Raw genomic sequence first — 19,282 nt, 5'->3', positions numbered from 1 at the left:
TGGTACACATATACTATGGAATACTACTCAGCCATAAGAAATGATGACATTGGATCATTTACAACAACATGAATGGACCTTGATAATATTATACTGAGTGAAATAAGTAAGTCAGAAAAAAATAAGAACTGTATGATTCCATACATAGGTGGGACACAAAATTGAGACTCATGGACATGGACAAGAGTGTGGTGGTTACCAGGGGGAGTGGTGGGGAGGGGCATAAAGAAAACCAGATAGAAGGTGACAGAAGACAATTTGCTTTTGGGTAATAGGTATACAACATAATCAAGTGTCAAAATGATCTGGAGATGTTTCTCTAAATCTATCTAATTGATCAATGTCACCCTGTTAAAATTAATTGTCTAAATAACAAAAAGTGAAAATGTGCAATGCTTTTTTTTTTTTATGTGCCTTTTACTATTTCTGTCTTCAGCCAGAGACAGGACTGAAATGTCATTTAAAAAAAAACACTAATTATGCTTGACCTATGGTGGTACAGTGGATAGAGCGTTCACCTGGAGAGCTGAGGTTGCCAGTTTGAGGCCCTGGGCTTGCACAGTCAAGGCGAATACAATAAGTAATCAATGAACCACTAAAACAAAGCAACTATGAGTTGAAACTTCTTGCCCCCCCCCCCCCCCCCCCCCCGCTGTTAAGTCAATAATTTTTTTTTTAAACCACAATGTTATGCATTATGTATGGTTATTTAAACCACACTTCTATTTTGTTTTACTACCTGACTCTGAGTCTTATCCAGTACCGTGGAATTTTCTGATGTTGGAAATCCCTCAAAATTAAAGTAATAAAAGGTAACAAAACCCTTTTCATATAGGCTTTTTTTTTTTAAGTAAGAGAGAGAGATGAGAAGCATCAACTTGTTCTTTCTCATATGTGCCTTGATGGGGGGGGGGGGAGGCGTGCTCCAGCCAAGCAAGTACCCCTTGCTCCAGCCAGCGACCTTGGGCTTCAAGCCAGCAACCATGGGGTCATGTCTATGCTCTCCGTGCTCAAGCCAGCGACCCTGCACTCAAGCCGGATGAGCCAGCTCTCAAGCTGTTGACCTCGGGGTTTTTAACTTGGGTCCCCAGCATCCCAGGCTGATGCTCTGGCTACTTCAACACTGCCTGGTCAGGTCCATGTAGGCATTTTAAGAAACAGTGTTTGTTGGCCCTGGCCGGTTGGCTCAGCGGTAGAGTGTCTGCCTGGCGTGAGGGGGACCCGGGTTCGATTCCCGGCCAGGGCACATAGGAGAAGCACCCATTTGCTTCTCCACCCCCCCCCTTCCTCTCCGTCTCTCTCTTCCCCTCCCGCAGCCAAGGCTCCATTGGAGCAAGGATGGCCCGGGCGCTGGGGATGGCTCCTTGGCCTCTGCCCCAGGCGCTAGAGTGGCTCTGGTCGCGGCAGAGCGACGCCCCGGAGGGGCAGAGCATCGCCCCCTGGTGGGCAGAGCGTTGCCCCTGGTGGGCGTGCCGGGTGGATCCCGGTTGGGCGCATGCGGGAATCTGTCTGACTGTCTCTCCCCGTTTCCAGCTTCAGGAAGAAAAAAGAAAGAAAAAAAAAGAAAAAGAAACAGTGTTTGTTGAGGAACACTTAGATGTTAAATAAGCATTTTACTGGGATTCTTTCATAAATGGTCTAGACATTTATTTCTCTTCACTGGGAAATACATTTTTGTCCTTGAATCTCTTGGTCCTTTTCATTTTGATATTTCTGATATGTATGTTTCATATATTTTGTGGGGTTTTTTTACTTAGATATTTCTGATATGTAGGTTTCATATGTTCTGTGTTGTTGTTTTTTACTTAGGCAACGTTATATCTTCTAGCTTAAACTCTTTAAGTTTCATGAAAACAATTCCATGTAAAGGATAACATTTCATAGATTACTAGGTTGTTTTATTTTGTTTCTAGGAAATAACAGTACAACAACTAATGGCTCATTTGGACTCCATCAGGAAAGACATGGTCATCCTAGAGAAAAGTGAATTTGCAAATCTGAGAGCAGAGAACGAGGTGACACAAGTTTCGCTTTATTAGTACTAAAATAACTGATTTTACAAGTTGTCCATTTGGTGAATAATCGGACCAAATAACAATTTTATATGGTCATTAAATAATTATTTTCAAGTTCTTAGATAAAAATATGTTTAACAATACCTAACCTTTCTTTGTATAAAGCATACTTCCTTGCATACTAAATGAGCTGTATCTTACATGTATAAAAGTCACCTAAATTTGTGAGCTGATGTATTAAATACAATTTTAGCATAGCTCATAGTATAGTGTTCTCAGCTGAAAGTAATGTAGCATTTTCCATTTTATTTGATTCTGCACTAATTATTTTTGTGATTAAAGAGAAAAATGTTTTTGTAATTCAGTCAGAATTTTGTTATCCACTAGCTTAACTATTTTTAAATTTACATTATCAATCATTTTAAAAAGTAGAATACTAAAACAAATACTTTTTTATGTTTTCATAAGAATTATTTTCTGAATGTGATGAATTATTCTTTTTTGTCTTTATTTTTAATCAAATTTTGTATTAGAAATCTTTACATTGTCCAGTTTTTGCTAACCCAGGGTTTCAGATTTTATGAAAAAATAATATGGGCTTTGATTTAATGCCAATTGTATGTAATCTTTCTTATATCTAGAAAATGAAAATTGAATTAGAACAAGTTAAGCAACAACTCTTAGTAAGTGAAACTTTTCCCATTTTGAGATATTTTACTAATTTCAGAATATTCATTACAAGATCACTTTTTAAATATTTTTATTTTCTTGAAAGAATGAAACTGGTCGAATCAGAGCAGATAATAAACTGGACATCAACCTGGAAAGGAGCAGAGTAACAGATATGGTAATGTGCTTTGAAATGTACTTTCTTGGTTACTTACTGCTTTTTAATCCCTTTTAGTCTTTTTTGTTAACCTCCTGATGCATCATATTCTTTAGTTTACAGATCAGGAAAAGAAACTTATGGAAGCAACCACAGAATTTACCAGAAAGGTAAGCTAGTGTGTAAAATCTCCCTTTTGTACAGCTCTCATGCCTTCTGTCACTGCTCTTATAAATTTGGACTCCATGATTTCCTCCTAGATTTTATAGTTAACTGGGGAAAGCTGCCACCAGGTGGATGACTGACTGTACCTGAGCTGTGACCTCTGAGTCAGAATCAAGCTTTCTAGGTAGCATACGTCTTTTTAACTAAAATATTTTTATATCAAAAAAAGAACTTTTTTAAAAGACAAAAATTCACAATTAGTATTTGAGTGCCTAGATTAAATTATCTTTTTTTGAAAAATAATAGTAATAATTTAATGAGTACTTAAAATATATCAGATACTGTTCTACTTGTTTTACTTCTATTAATTTATTTAATCCTTATATCGGCCTTTGTGAGACAGACAGCCTTATTCCCATTTTACCTGTTTGGAAAATGAGACACAGGAACATTAAGGTCACACAGCTAGTAAGAGCTGAGCTGAGCTATAAGCCTGGATTTTAAACCCATTACTCATTACTACTGGTACCTTCTCAGTAATCCTAACTTGTAATCATTAATCTCTGTGACTTGAGTAAAACCCAGCTTTCTGGCTTAGCATAGTCCTTTTCTTAAAAGTTATAAGTCATTTGGTCTACATTGTAACAGAAGAGACAGCATTTTTTCTTATTTCTAATTTAATAAAAGAGAAAGTTCCATTTGTCTTTTTAAAATTTTTTATTTACTGATCTTAGAGGAAGGGGTGAGAGAGAGAGAAACGTCTGTATGTTTCTGTATGTAGCCTGACCAGGGATTGATCCAGCAATCTTTGCTTATTGGAATAATGTTCTAATCAACCAAGCTGTCTGACCTAGGCCTATTTGTCCTTCTTAATATTCTATTCTCTTCTCCTACTTTTTGGCCAATAAAGGACAAAAGAAAATTTAAAAATTCTCTCACAGCTAATTACTGAGCTCTACATACCATTTTCTGTGTCTTGCTATCTTTTAGCTCCTGTACACATAGCATTCAGTGTTGCCTAACAAGCATCTCTGCCATTTCCTTTAATATTGGTGCCAGTTCATATTACAAACCTGGTTTGGTTTTTTCTTTCGCAAAATATATTTAAATTTTTAACTATCTTATCCTAAGGATTTTCTATACATAAAGCGATAGTGGAGGCCCTGGCCGGTTGGCTCAGTGGTAGAGTAACAGCCCAGCATGTGGATGGTCCTGGGTTTGATTTCCGGTCAGGGCATACAGGAGAAGTGACCATCTGCTTCTCCACTCCCCCACCCCCACTCCCCGCAGCCACGGCTTGACTGGTTCAGGTGCATCAGCCCAGGCACTAAGGATGGCTCTTTGGAGCCTCTGCCTCAGGCACTAAAAATAGCTTGGTTGCAGCATCAGCCCTAGATGGGGGTTGCCGGGTAGATCCCAGTTGGGGTGCATGTGAGAGTCTATCTCCCCTCCTCTCCACTTGGAAAAGAAGAAGAAAAAATAAAGTGATAGTTCAGTGACAAATTTTTTCTTTCTAGTTTATCCTCATAAATTTAAGTCTCAAATATATATATATATATTTTTAATAAAGTTTTTAAAAAAATTTTATTTTTATTTATTCATTTTGGAGAGGAGAGAGTGAGAAAGAGAGAGAAGGGGGGGGAGCAGGAAGCATCAACTCCCATATGTGCCTTGACCAGACAAGTGCAGGGTTTTGAACCAGTGACCTCAGTGTTCCAGGTCAATGCTTTATCCACTGTGCCACCACAGGTGAGGCCTCAAATATTTTACTATAAAGCTTTTAGTAGAATGTGCCTTGAATGTGATAATCCTAATAAATGGTCTCCAAATATCAAAGTAGAAGAAATATTTTTTTGTCCATTCACATGTTTTTTTTTAAATATCACACTGCTTTTTGCCTGACTGGTGGTGGCACAATGAATAGAGAGCATCGACCTGGGATGCTGAGGTTCCAGGTGTGAAACTCTGAGGTTGCCGGTTTGAGCATGGGCTCATCCAGGTTGAGTACAAGCTCACCACTTTGAGCTTGGGATCACTGACATGATCCCATGGTCGCTGGCTTGACCCCAACGGTTGCTGGCTTGAAGCCCAAGGTCGCTGGCTTGAGCAAGGAGTCACTGGCTCAGCTAGAGCCCCTGGGTCAAGGCACGTATGAGTAACAATCAATGAACTACTAAAGTGACACAACTACAAGTTGATGCTTCTCATCTTCTCCCTTCCTTTTTGTCTGTTTGTCTCTTTCTGTAGCAAAAACAAAACAAAATAAAACAAAAAAAGAAAACCACAGTGCTTTTTTCCCACATGTAAGATTTTTATAATACACAATTCATCCATAAATAAAGGGTTTCTAATGTAAGTATTTTTGCCAATAATGTGTAAGGACAAAACTTAATTGTCTTTAATCTTATTTACTACAGGATACCAAAACCAGAAGTATTATTTCAGAGACCAGTAATAAAATAGACACTGAAATTGCTTCTTTAAAAACGCTAATGGAATCTAACAGGCTTGAGACAATTCGTTACCTTGCAGGTAAGGCTGTGTTTGTCAGAGAAGGAATTACTGTCCTTTGATTTTTCAGATCTGTCAGCTCCTACCTCCCAAGGTAACCATGGCCAGCACAGAAGACAAAATGGAGGAGCTATATCAGGTTTCCTTTATTGCTTGGTCCTCTGCAGTGCGTGAAGATTCTAAGTTTGAAAGGCAATAAGTTTAGGATATAAGTTTAACAGGCAGTTCTCTAACTTACAATAGGAAAAACTTATGGATATAAAGAAATATAAAAAAAACAATTATAAAATGATGTGATGATAAACTGGGTATTCCACAATGAAAAAAATGTTATTTTCATTGCTGTGCTCCTCCATCAGTATTTGAGTGGACTTACAGGGAAACCTAACTAAAATATATATAGCCCATTAAAAATCACAGCAAACAAAGGGGAAAGTACCCCCTACCTTTAATCCAACTGAGTAAGGACAGATAATACCCCAAAATAGACTATTTGTCCCATACTGGGCTCTTCCATGTGACCTGAGCCAATTACAGGACCCCATAGAGGGAGGAAATTGCCCTGGTTAAGTATGTACTTCTTTTCTTTCTTTTTATAAAAATATATAATTTTGTTATAAATTGTTCATATAATTCAAAAACAATACGCTTAGACCAGGTGGTGGCACAGTAGATAAGAGTGTGGGACTGGGACACAGAGGACCCAGGTTCGAGACCCTGAGGTCGCCAGCTTGGTCATTTATCTGATTTGAGCAAGGCTCACCTGCTTGAGCCCAAGATCACTGGCTCAAGCAAGGGGTCATCACTCAGTCTGCTGTAGCCTCCCGGGTCGAGGCACATATGAGAAAGCAATCGGTGAACAACTAAGGAGACTAAGGAGCTGCAACAAAGAATTGATATTTCTCATCTCTCTCCCTTCCTGTATATCTGTCCCTATCTGACTCTGTCTCTGTCGAAAAAAAAAACAACAACAAAAAAAACAATACGCTTAACCTGAAAGCCTTCTACTCCCTCCTCATAGGTATTTACTATTAGTAGTATACATCTTTCTAGGCTTTTTCTTTCTTTCTTTCCTTTTTTAAAAAGATTTTATTTATTGATTTTAGAGGACAGAGAGAGAAAGAAAGGGAGAAGGGAAGAGCAGAAAGCATCAGCTTGTAGTAGTTGCTTCTTGTATGGGCCTTGATCGGGCAAGCCTGAGAATTCAAACTGGCAACCTCAGTATTCCAGGTCAACACTTTAACCACTTCACCACCACAGGTCAGGCAGGCTTTTTGTTCTTTATATAAGCATTATAATTTTTTTAAGTAATAACTAGATCATATTGTATAGACTACAAGTTTTTAAAATTTAACCAAATGTCTTGAATATCTTTCCACATCAACAGACATTTTTGCTAGAAAGCATAGTATTCCATTGTATGAAATTGCCTGTCTGGCTGGATAGCTTAGTTGGTTGAGCATTGTCTCAAAGTGCAGAGGTTGCCAGTTCAATCCCTGGTCAGGACACATACAGGAGCAGCTCCATGTTCCTCTCTCTCTCTCTACCCCTCTCCTTTCTCTCTTAAAAAAAATCAATTAAAATAATTTTTAAAAACTTTCCATAATTTATCCAATATACAATACAGTGTACAGATGATGTTATAGAATTATGCACCTGAAACCTGTATAATTTTGTCAACCAGTGTCACCCCAATAAAGTCACTTTTATTTTATTTAAAAATATTGCACCAAACATCCATATACATGCTTGTGTTGAATAAATGTAAATACACACACACATACCCCTTTGTGCGCTTGTGCTAATATTTCTTTATAAATTCTTTTGCACATCTATACTTTTGGGTCAAAAAGACATGCACATTTAAATTTTTTCATATTATTGAACTGTTGTCCAAAGTAAAATTGTGATTTCTATCTCAGTGGTTTTCTAAGCAGCCGCTGATTATGTTGCAGTGGCAGGAGTAAAGATGGAGTCCCCAGCCCTCAATGATGCACATCCCTTATTTCTTCAACTGAATGGCTCATCTCCTATCTCTTTAAAATATTGGGTTTCTGCCAAAGAATCATTTGAAGAAAGGGTTCTAAGGCAAAAACAAGTTTGAAAACCCCCATTCTAGCAAAGTCTCTGGAACTGGAGAGCAGTTCAATGGTAATGCTTAGGGGAAACAGCCCAGTTTAGAGTGTTCCCACTCTCAAAATAGATTTCAAAGCAACGCAGATTAGGAAGAGCTTCAAATTCTATTCAGCTTCCTCTCAAGTATTTACCAAAAGAATCAATTATCTTAGTTAAAATTAAAATCTTTTTTATACTGTTTGAAGATGGCGATGGTCTTCATGAGACTTTTTATTCAGTAGTGGATATATATATACAAGGCTGACTCGAATAGACTTAATAGCAGTGACAAAAGAAATCAGCAAGTCATTGTTTGAAAATATATCATTCCTAAGTTATCTTCCATTGCCTTTTTCAATGATTTTCAACCAACGTTCTTTTTAAAAAATTTATTGTTTCACGTGCACAATTTTACCACACTGTACACTGTATTATTTATTCACCACTCCAAGCCAAGTCTCCGTCCATCACTATTTACCTCTCCATACTCTCCTCCACCCACCCCCACCCGCAATCACCACACTGCAACCAGTACTAAAAGCTTTGTCTTTCTCCTTCCTTATCCTTCTCCAAACATTTGTTTACCACTGCTGCTACTCACAAGCCTTTTAGGAAACTTGAATCCCACACTGTCAACCGGTGGAAGTTAACATCATGAGTGGATCCATTAGGTCTAGAATACCTGATGTTGCCGGTAAGACAAGAATACTCCACTTATCTGAGATTCACATATTGAATTCAATCATGAACACAGAAAAAAATAGAAAAAATACTAATAAAGCCCAGCATTAAAGGTTTTATGTTTCCCTTAGAGAGGAAATCCTTCTGAAATAGTAAATCTTTTTTTTTTTATTTTAGTAAGGAGAAAGAGAATGGGAGGAGAGGGGGGGACAGGAAGCATCAACTCCCATATGTGTCTTGACCAGGTAACCTCAGCATTCCAGGTCAACACTTTATCCACTGCTCCACCACAGGTTAGGCTGAAATTGTAAATTTTAAATCATTTTGGTTTCCCAGCATGCATCAGCTATGGCTTTGTTAGTTTCAGGCATCATACTTCCAACTTGAACTAGCTTAGGCATAAATGGGGAATTTATTGGTTTACATACTAAATTACAGAAGGGCAGTATAGCTTCAGCCCAGGGATAATTGGAATTACAACTTACTCTGTATCCTGTGTCTGAATATCCACCTCATTTTCTTATACCAGCTTCCTCCCTGGATTAGAAACATGGCCATCAGTAGCTCCCAGAACCCTATCATTCCAAATGGTTTCACCAACCAAGAAAATATCGCTTTTCTTAGTTCCAATTCAGAAAATCCCAGGGAAAGGATCTGAATGGCCCATCTTGAGTTAGACACTACCCTCTGACCCAGATCACTGTTGCCAAGGAAGCAAGAGCTGTAAGATAATGGCAATTTCCATTTAATCTATACAGTTAATGTGACAGATTCTGTTCTGGGCAGAGAAATAATAAAATCTAACACAGTCTACTTAAGATGTACCAAGTACATGCTCACCTTTGCATGTTACATACCCAAAGGAAGTATCCTAGACAGGCCATAGAAGATAAACAACAAATTTGAAAGCTATTGGGACTGGCACAATGACAGCAATGAGAAGTGACAGTTGATAAAAAGAAAGGAGAGAGAAACTTAAATACAGTAACCATTGTATTTTGTTTTCTAATAAAGGAATGAAATACTTCTCACAATAAAGTGCTCACTAGTAGTCTAAGACTCAGCCATTTGGATTAAAGAATATAACCACCTGATTGATAGATAGCATAAGTAGCCCCCAAAATGACAAGGGATAAATAAGGATAATAGAATGGATTTTTAAAAATAACAACTTTGGAGTCTGGTACACACATAATGTTGAGTCCAGGTTCCACCACATGTAGCAATATAGCTTTGGGCTTGTTGTCTCATCTGTACAATGGGAATAATATCACCAACCTCATAGGGTTTTAATTATGGTTAAATAAGGTAATGTATGTAATTGCTCAGCACACTGCCTGGAACGTGGTAAATAGCAGCATGATCAAATGGAAGAATGTATAATTGACCAAGAAACTCTCACTATTATACTTTTTCCTCATATGTCCTTGTTTCCTATATGTCTTAGAGAGAACAAATCCCACTTCTTAAAATTAACCAAGTTTCAGTAAGTAGTGAGATCAAATGGGATAATGTCTAATGAAATGTATACATTAAAATTGGGATAGCTTTACTATGAAAGGCTGTTTCTTGCAGCCTTAGTCAAAGAAGTTTGCCCTTCATCTTAGATTCTCTATTTTAAAAGTCATAGTTGTTTAAAAATTACAAAGAAAAAAATTAAAATCATCCATAATCCCAGCAATTAGAAGTAATAGTTACTGACATGTTACTGTATTTTTTCAGTCTTTTATTCTATGAGTACATGTCATTTTTAATGGCTACCCAGTATCATAGATTACTTCTATTATAATATAGTTAGGTCATTTACAGTTTTTCTCTATGTAAATAATGATGGGATAAATATCTTTGTGCATGATGCTGGGGAGTCATGGCTGTTTAAACAAACTAGAAACTAGGGAGTCCCTAAAAGCCTCACCTAGATTCAGTTCCTTAAAGAGAACAGGAAGGTTTTCTGTCCAGAATGATGTAAGAAAAAGCAGGTGATATATTAATGGTTAAAGAAGTCTGATGCTTGTTCTGCCTTTTCTGCTTTTTTTCCAAGGGTTTTTATTAAATTTTAACTTTATTTACAAGTTTTTAATATAAAATGTAATAGTTATGAGAAAAATTACTTTTAAATGTATTAAAAAGGCAAATAAGATTTTCTTGTCATGGGTGATATGTCAATTTTACTAGCGTAAATACATAAGTTTTTCATACAGGTGAAACAGTTTTTCACTTTTAAGATCTGAAATTACAGTTGGCTCAGCGGTAGAGCGTCGACCTAGCGTGCAGAGGACCCGGGTTCGATTCCCGGCCAGGGCACACAGGAGAAGTGCCCATTTGCTTCTCCACCCCTCCGCCGCGCTTTCCTCTCTGTCTCTCTCTTCCCCTCCCGCAGCCAAGGCTCCATTGGAGCAAAAATGGCCCGGGCGCTGGGGATGGCTCTGTGGCCTCTGCCTCAGGCGCTAGAGTGGCTCTGGTCGCAACATGGCGACGCCCAGGATGGGCAGAGCGTTGCCCCCTGGTGGGGGCGTGCCGGGTGGATCCCGGTCGGGCGCATGCGGGGAGTCTGTCTGACTGTCTCTCCCCGTTTCCAGCTTCAGAAAAATGAAAAAAAATAAAAAATAAAAAAATAAAAATAAAAAAAAAAAGATCTGAAATTAGATTTCATAATTGTTTAGTCACAGTTAATAACACTAATATTAATAATGACTAAACAGTTTATAGATTCTAATTGACATATGACCCACATTTTTAAATTATTGTCATCCTTATTGGGTTTTAAATACAAGAAGCTTTTAAGGATTGATACCAACCCTGCCCAAAAAGATATCAACTTTATCTTTAGTTTAATTTTCTAGGGAATGGAAAACCTAAGATAGAACACTGGTTGGATTCCCTTTATTTTTTGCTCTTCATTTAAATTGAAGGTGACATTATTCTGTTTCTCTCTGCAAAATAATCACAAATGCATGACCTGTAACATGTTTCTTCTGTTCACAGCCTCAGTGTTTACTTGCCTGGCAGTAGCCTTGGGATTTTATAGAATCTGGAAATAGCAGAGAAATGACATTATGCTCCTACTGCTGCTTCTATTGACTTCTTAAAATTCTGCACCACGATAAATTTGCAGCAAAACTTAATACAACAAGATCATTCAAAGTATCATACATATGGACTAAAAAGAAATACTTTAGAATAAGAAGATATATTTTATTAACTTTGTTTTTTTATGCCTTTTATTTTATTATGTTGAAAAGCTGCCATTCAAAACCTGATATTTTGAGATGGAAGGGCTTTTTGTCTTTGTCCTTTTGATAGTTCATAGAAACTGAACCAGAGTTTTCTCGTGTCCACTTGAACAATGGTGTAAATTATATAGGATTCTTTGGTCTCTGCTGCCTACATAGTGTTACTCAATTTTCCTTATAACTAGTGCACAATTACCTTTTCATATAAAGTGAAATATTGTAAGAAAGTTGTTTGGATTTTAAGAGTGACTTAACATATAGCTGGAGATAGTTTTGGATTTATTTTGTAATGAACAATTAAAAACAATAAATTAAAAATGTAAAATGTGTGTTCTAAGGCAAGTGTATGACACTTAATATGAAACCTGCAGAGTTGTTACATCTTGAGCTCTGATTATTACACATATTTTTAAATTTTTTGATTCACAAAAACCAGTTTATACTTGCTTCAAATTAATTGCATAAAATAAATATTTTTCTTCTGATACTTAAATTCAGCAAACATCTATTGATATATAATCCCTACTCAAAAAAATCATGGGGAAATTCAAACCTTTGTTTTATTGCTATTGGGTCTACTATATGGTTTTCCTCATCTATTAGTAGTACACTTGTAATTTCAAGGAAAGTAAAAAATATTTTCAACTCAGATCTTCAGTTTTATCCAGATCAAGAAGCCAAGGCCAGGGAGTGCTAAACATTTCAAAAGATTTAATAATGCCTTGGCAATAGCTTTAAAAGTTTAATAATAAATTATTTATTCAATATATTAAAAATAACTGACATGTTACTGTATTTTTTCAGTCTTTTATTCTATGAGTACATGTCATTTTTAATGGCTACCCAGTATCATAGATTACTTCTATTATAATATAGTTAGGTCATTTACAATTTTTCTCTATGTAAATAATGATGGAATAAATATCTTTGTGCATGGTGCTGGGGAGTCATGGCTGTTTAAACAAACTAGAAACTAGGGAGTCCCTAAAAGCCTCACCTAGATTCAGTTCCTTAAAGAGAACAGGAAGGTTTTCTGTCCAGAATGATATAAGAAAAAGCAGGTGATATATTAATGGTTAAAGAAGTTCGATGCTTCTTTAGTTTGTCATCATTTGTTTAGTTATACATAGGGAATCTGAAGAACTGAACAGGCACAGACTGCCCCGTAGGCCCCAGTTAAGTGAGTATCAGAGGCTTTCTAGCTCAGTTTTCTCCAAAGATCTAACGGCTGGGTTGTTTTCAAAACAAAACTCTATTTTACAATAATATCCTGTTTTGTTCTGATTCATTTCTATCTCAGAACATTCTTGGCACATTGCAGATAAATTTTTATTAGATTCATAAATGTGGACCCAAAGGTTCCATTGTAACAAACTCTACAATGTGTTTGTTCCCTGAATAAATAAGAATGCCTGCTAAGTGCCATACAACACGCCAGCCCGCATGTGCACAGAGGGGAACCCAGTTTCGTTCTCAAGTAAGTGGGCAATCTTAGTGGAGAAGACAAACAGTAAACAAAGAAATGATTGGTTTGTTACAGTTCAAAATACAATAAAATATTGAGAGGACATACTTCCTTAATCCAGGTAAAAAAAGCTCCAGTAGCATAACATTATTGTCACCTGCCCCAGGTGAAGTGAAGGGAGAAACAGGGTCCAGATGGCCCAGCCACTCGTCCCCATTCCTGTTCAGGACCAGCCTACCTGCAGAGAGCATCCATTCTGCTCTGCTCCTGTGGGATCAGGCTCGGCCTCTGCAAGGTGAAGCCTACCCCAGTACTTTGATGCTTGGGGCAAGGTGAGTAAGTTTGTCCAATTCTGAGGTTCTGTGATAGGAAACTTACTGAACATATAAACCATATTTTCCAATATAGTAAATAAAGGTACTATTCAGGACTATATCAGTTCATTTGTTCTTCATCTCAATTATGTTCACAGCCCAGAAGAGAAAAAGGGGTGCCATTTATTGGATCTCCAAAAAACTAAAAAAATAAAGGTGCCTATTCCCAGTTCGTAGCCATTAATTATAAAATAGATCTGTTCCATCTTGAGGGATTTAGTAAATGAAGTGCTCTGCATGCAGTAATGAAAGAATAGACGTATACATACCACACCCAGTTCCCATTACTTCTAGATCCTATAGCTTTTCCAAGGAGATTTCATTTTGGTGTTAATTTTGGAGTTTAAATTGATTTTTGTTTAGGGAATGGAAATATCTGAAATGAAAATGAGGATTGTGTTCCCATGTACCTCAACACCACCTCTCCCAGCACTTGTACCCACTATAAAATAGCTATTGTTATGTAAGTCTGTTTCTTGCACTAAACTGTGAGTTGCCAGAAGGCCACTAAGCATATATGAGGTACTTCTTAAATGCATGTGGGATAAATGATGTGCTTAGATCTCAATCTTAATCTAAACTTTTTAATATTTTAAATGAGTTTGGTGAGAATGTTTCATTTATAGTTGCTGAGAACACTACACCTTTTTAGTGTTTTCTGTAGGTGGTAAGTTTCCAAGAGAATTAGTTGCCTTCACTCTGTTTATGACCATAGACTAGAGCCTAAAACTTGCCCAGACATACTATTCTATGACAGTACACCAGGCAGGATTATATAGGAACTAGTCAAGATTCAGTAAAAACCCTTCACCATACTTGAAAAACACTTTAAAGCATAATGCCCTTTTTATCAATCTTTAAGAATTTAGATATATAACATCTTGTTTTAAATATTTAAAAGTTAAATATTTTTTAATATACGAAAATGAAGCAGTAGAAGACCATATAGGTCACCAACACTGAAATTAGTGGTTCTTTTGTGACTAGTGAATATAGTAAAAAAAAATCTGTATCAACTCACCTATTTTTCATGGCAGTCATCTTAGGCAAGTAGTAGTATCCTCATTTTACAACTAAAGAAACAAGCTAAACAAAGGTAAGTAACTTGGCAAGGTCACACAGCAGATAACTGACCTAGACTGAAACTCCAGTTCTCATGTTCTTGCTCAATACTCTAGCAATCTCCACTTTGAGCCCTCTAGCTCAAGAGATGGTCAATCTACTGCGGCATGGGGGAAATTAGTTTCTACTTAAATATCTCTTTTTAACATCTTCTTTACTTCTGTTTTTGTGTTTCATTGATATAATGTATAATAAATATATATTTGGTTTTTGTCCCCAATTCCTGGCACAAAGCTCCTAAAACCCTCGTTATTTCCTGAGTGATAGAGGTGATAAGTAGCTTTTATCTTCCCCGCAACAGCTCCTAAAAATCCTTGGACTCTCCAGAGTGACAGAGTGTCTTTTTTATGCTGAGATGACTGGTAGGTAGGAGCCTCTAACTTCAAAACAGGGACTGGTTGCAAGAATGATCGAGGCATGATTAGAGAGTTGAAACTTCTAGTCTCTCCTACCCTTGTCTCAACCTCCAAAGACAGGGAAGAAAAGGAGAAGAGCTGGAGATCGAGTTCAGTTACCAATTGCGAGCTGGTGAACACATGGAGGTGCCAGGGGGTTAAACACCCAGAGGGCTGGAAGCTCCATGGGCGTCTCTCCATAGCTTTCCCTTTGTGTCTCCCTTCTGACTCCTCCTGAGATGAATCCTTTTTAATAAACTGATAATAGTAAGTAAAGTGTTTCCTGAGTTCTGCAAGTCATGCTAGCAAATTATTGAACCTGAAGAGGGTAATATGGTAACCCTCAGATGACTAGCAATTAAAAGTATCCCTGACAACCTGGGAATTTTAAATGGTGTCTGAAGTAGGGGGAGTATTATGAGAATGAGTCCTTAACTTGTAGAGTCTAACACTAACTCCGGGTAGTTGTCTGAAATAAATTACTGAACACCCAGTTGGTGTCCAGAAAAATCAGAGAATTGGCTGTTAAGTGTTGGAAAACATCGCACATAACATGAAGATAATATATTTTTATGATTTACAATTAAATACATGTAATTTGGGGGTTGTATTACAATTTATTTAACTGCTATAATAAATCCAAAATAATAGTGTCTTAAGTAATACTGGGGTTTATTTCTCTCATCTACAATCCAAGTGTAAACATCTGAGAGCTAGTATGTCAGCTCTATGTGTCATAGACCAGGCTCCTATTTATCTTTGGTGCTCTAACATCCCTGGTGTCCTCATTCACAAGGTCAAAAGACTCTACCACATTCACATTCCAGGAGAAGAAATGGGCAAACGTTTGCGTTTTAGAGGCATGACCCTAAGATTATTCACACTATTTTTGCTATACTCTATTGGCCACAACTTGGTATCTTAGATGCAAAGGAGGCTGGGAAGTAAGCCCTCATCCCGAGCAGCCAAAGCCCAGGTAAATCCTAATATTATAGAAAAAGGAGAGGACAGAATTGGGGGACAACCAGAGTGCACACTTCTATTACAACACTTCTGCTATTTCTTCGCTCACTTGTATGGAGAGATAATAGAGAAGTAGCCTTCAGAAAACTCAGGCAAGTATAACAGCCTATTTCCAAGATTGGGTTTAACTCTAGAGGCACCGGGCTAGAAGGAAAAAGTAAGGCTTATGTATTCCAGAAAGTGAAAGAAATGTTGGATCAGAAGTGGTTAAGAAGGCAGACTCTGAACTTTTCCTGCTGAGATTAGAATTCTGGCTCCATATTGCTATGTGTTTCTGGGGAAATTATTTAACCTCTATGTATAAACTGTATCACATAAAGCTGTCGTGAGAATTTGGAGAGTATCTGTGAAGGACTGGCACAAATCTCACACACAGTAAATGACCAAAAACATGCTGAAAACTATTACAGATTGAAAGCCCATTGGAAACCACAGAAAAACTAATAGTAATGATTATACAGGTTATCAAAGGGGTTTTTATACTTGCTTACAGACTCTTGACCAGCCCTGTACTGGTCTTAGAAATCACATACTCTCATGTCAGGGCAAACTGGCCCTGTTGATGCTGGGTCCAAATAGCCTTTAGAAGGTGGACAGTCTGACATATGGCAGGAAGCTGCTGCCAGTGAAGCCCAAAGCTAGCAATCAGATCTTCAGAGGAGGCAGGATCTTTCTAGACAATTGTCTCAAGAGAGGGACAAATCTTTGCTAGCTCAAAGAGAAGCGGGGTCAGGTAGGAAAAGTGAGGGAAATGAAGTCAGAATTGAAATGAAATGCCATGCTTACGTTTTTGGTCAGCAAAGTCAAGGGGAAAAAGGGAAAAATAATAAAACCATGTTTTGTATTCTGTCCAATTTGACTTGTCTCTATATTCCTTTCTTACAGAGCTTGTAAGACAGGACGATTGAATTTTAAAGCAGGTTATTTAAATGGGTAGCCTTAGTAAGCACACATTATGGTGTGTTGTTGTTTTGTTTTTCCTTTTCAAATGCTGATCTTCATTTTTGGTAAAACTTTCCTGAGTGAGGTATTTGGCTTGTTATTATGAAGTTGTCCTTCTCTAAAACTTACTGGTCTTACGTTGCATTTTCTCCCTAGTCCAGATGCTTTTTAAAAGTCAAGTCACTTGAAAAGTTAAAACATAAAAAGCAAACATAAAAAATAGTAATACTAGTACATAAATGGTACTGTCTAGACAATAAAATAAATATATATATTATTCTATTATGAAGCTATAATAGAATTTTTAATAATTTTTAATATCTAGAACTGGAATTCTTGAATACTACACTGTACTGTATTATATTTTAAAGTTTATGTAAATATTTGCTATATTAATTTTTCATAAATTTAGAATCTTGATTTGTCTACATAAATATAAAAAGAATATATTGGGAGGGGAGTACAACTGAGTCCATGTAATTTTAACAAGTCCTTTGATGTTATGTAACATATTTCTGCCTTCAGAATTGGAATAATAATATATCAGAGTAATTTAAGAAAGGTTTATATCAATTAACATATCAATTTTTAAAATAAAAGAGAAAAATCAAGCAATTTTATTTAAAGTTACTGCACCGATTAGTACCTTCTCACAAAAACTCCCCCAGAACACACTTTTTTCTTCATTCGTCTCTTCTCTTTGCTTGACTCACAGGAAGAGTCATCTTCCTACAATGAAGAAAAAGGGAAACAAATAAGATTTCTACCCTAGAACACAGTTCATCTTTTTACAGTTTTGTTCCAAAAGAAAAAAATTAATGATACTACTAATATTTTCAACTCTGGATAAAAGTTATTTTAGGATTTGGTGTAAATTTTTGTTTGTTTGTTTGATTTTTTTGAGAAAGGCAGGGAGAGACGGAGACGGGAACATCATGTGCCCTGACTGCGGAATCCAGTCGGCAACCTCCATGCTCTGGGGAGATGCTCCAGGGCTATCTGGCCAGGGACTAGCTTTTATGGATTTTTAGAGAGGCAGAGAGAGGAAAGAGAGAGAAGGGGAAGCATTTGTTGTTCCATTCAGTCAAGCAATTTTTGCTTGCTTCCTTTGTGTGCCCTGACTGGGGATCAAACCTTTGACCTTGTTTCTGGATGATGCTCTTAACCGACTGAGCTAACCAGCCAGGGCCTAAATAACTTCCTAAAACTGAAGAACCAGTGCATCAGATTGTGTTGACTCATAAAACTGAGAAGCCCTTGAGAAACCGTCCAGTACTATCTCTAACATATCGCCCCAAATAGAACACCTTGTTATTTTTGCTTCTACTTTCACTAACATTTCACAACAGATTGGGAACTGAAATGCACAAAGTGTTACTATATCATCTGTAGTCTTTGCAAGCCCCATAGTTCTAGAAATTACATTTCCTGGCTCTTCCATTCCCTCTGTGTTCACACAACATCCCTCTGCTGCTCTTGCCTCATTTTCCACTTTGCTCTCCCATCCACTGTTTCTGAATATTTTTATCCATCATGGTATTTTCAGAATGTAACACAGAAGATTCACTTAATAAATGCTATGAGAAGGAGCAAGAGAGGGCAAAGAACACAGTGGACGCTCACTAGATGTTAATCATCTCTGAATAAGTCTTCTAGTCAAATATGCTTGCACCCAGTTAGGCAGGACAGATCTGAGCACAGGAGCTCCAAGAACAACACAAGGCACTGTCCATGGGTAGATCCCATGGAAGGAGTCAGTATTCCCCAGAGTGCTCCTGCCACACTTTTGCTAATGAGGTCAGGCAGCTAAACTCAAATGGTACTATGCAAACACAGAAATAAGCTGCCATTATCCCAACACCATCTGAAAAAACAGAACCACATGTCTGTTCCTTCCCCCTCTCTTAGCTGCAAACTTGAGAGAAGACTAGATGAAGAATCTGGTAGACCTCCCTTACAGGTGGCAAGGCACTGGTGAGCATAGGGTAATACAGATGGTCTCTTCCCTTAAAAGAGCATGCCAACTAGTCTGAAAATCAATAACACTGTATTTCATACATATATGACAAGGTAAAGTAGATAATATTACCAACATTTTTAGATGTCAACAGAAGTCGAAGAGGATAAGTAACTTCTCCAAAAGTTTAATTAAATGGCAGGATTCAAGTCTAAATTTTGTCTGACACCAAAGTGCATGTTATAACCATTCCTCAGTTCTTTTAGCAAAAACCCCCACAAAAAAACCCCAGTTCCTACAACTGTACTGAATACTCTATATTGTAAGTATATATAAAAGGAATAAGATCTGGTTCCTACTCAGGAGTTCGCAGCAGAGTAGCAAATATAAAGGAAAGTGCTCAATCACCTCCCACCCCAGGTTTAAGAGGTCTTCAAGATCATGAGGGGATGGACATG

General features: G+C 37.3%; 2 protein-coding genes across 5 annotated transcripts in view; one reads left to right on the top strand and one right to left on the bottom strand.

The window, feature by feature from the left end:
* CCDC90B (coiled-coil domain containing 90B) overlaps window positions 1–11,883 on the top strand; it is a 29,062-nt gene extending 17,179 nt beyond the window's left edge. For 3 of the 4 annotated variants that reach the window (XM_066369698.1, XM_066369685.1, XM_066369707.1), the window contains 6 exons: window positions 1,914–2,015; window positions 2,657–2,698; window positions 2,791–2,862; window positions 2,958–3,011; window positions 5,424–5,538; window positions 11,299–11,883. In XM_066369698.1, coding sequence (XP_066225795.1) covers window positions 1,914–2,015; window positions 2,657–2,698; window positions 2,791–2,862; window positions 2,958–3,011; window positions 5,424–5,538; window positions 11,299–11,354 — 441 coding nt within the window. In that variant the 3' untranslated portion in view covers window positions 11,355–11,883. The remainder of the gene's footprint in view (window positions 1–1,913; window positions 2,016–2,656; window positions 2,699–2,790; window positions 2,863–2,957; window positions 3,012–5,423; window positions 5,539–11,298) is intronic. The other variant, XM_066369694.1, reaches the window with a different exon arrangement.
* ANKRD42 (ankyrin repeat domain 42) overlaps window positions 5,562–19,282 on the bottom strand; it is a 65,582-nt gene continuing 51,861 nt past the window's right edge. Inside the window, 2 exon segments of the mRNA XM_066369719.1 lie at window positions 5,562–5,696; window positions 17,514–17,596. Of these exon segments, the coding sequence (XP_066225816.1) occupies window positions 5,600–5,696; window positions 17,514–17,596 (180 nt within the window). The 3' untranslated portion in view covers window positions 5,562–5,599.

Source organism: Saccopteryx leptura, chromosome 1 (assembly GCF_036850995.1).
Source record: "Saccopteryx leptura isolate mSacLep1 chromosome 1, mSacLep1_pri_phased_curated, whole genome shotgun sequence".
NCBI lineage: Eukaryota > Metazoa > Chordata > Mammalia > Chiroptera > Emballonuridae > Saccopteryx > Saccopteryx leptura.
The sequence above is the reverse complement of the archived record's forward strand: the minus strand, read 5'-3'. Positions and strand labels throughout refer to the sequence as shown.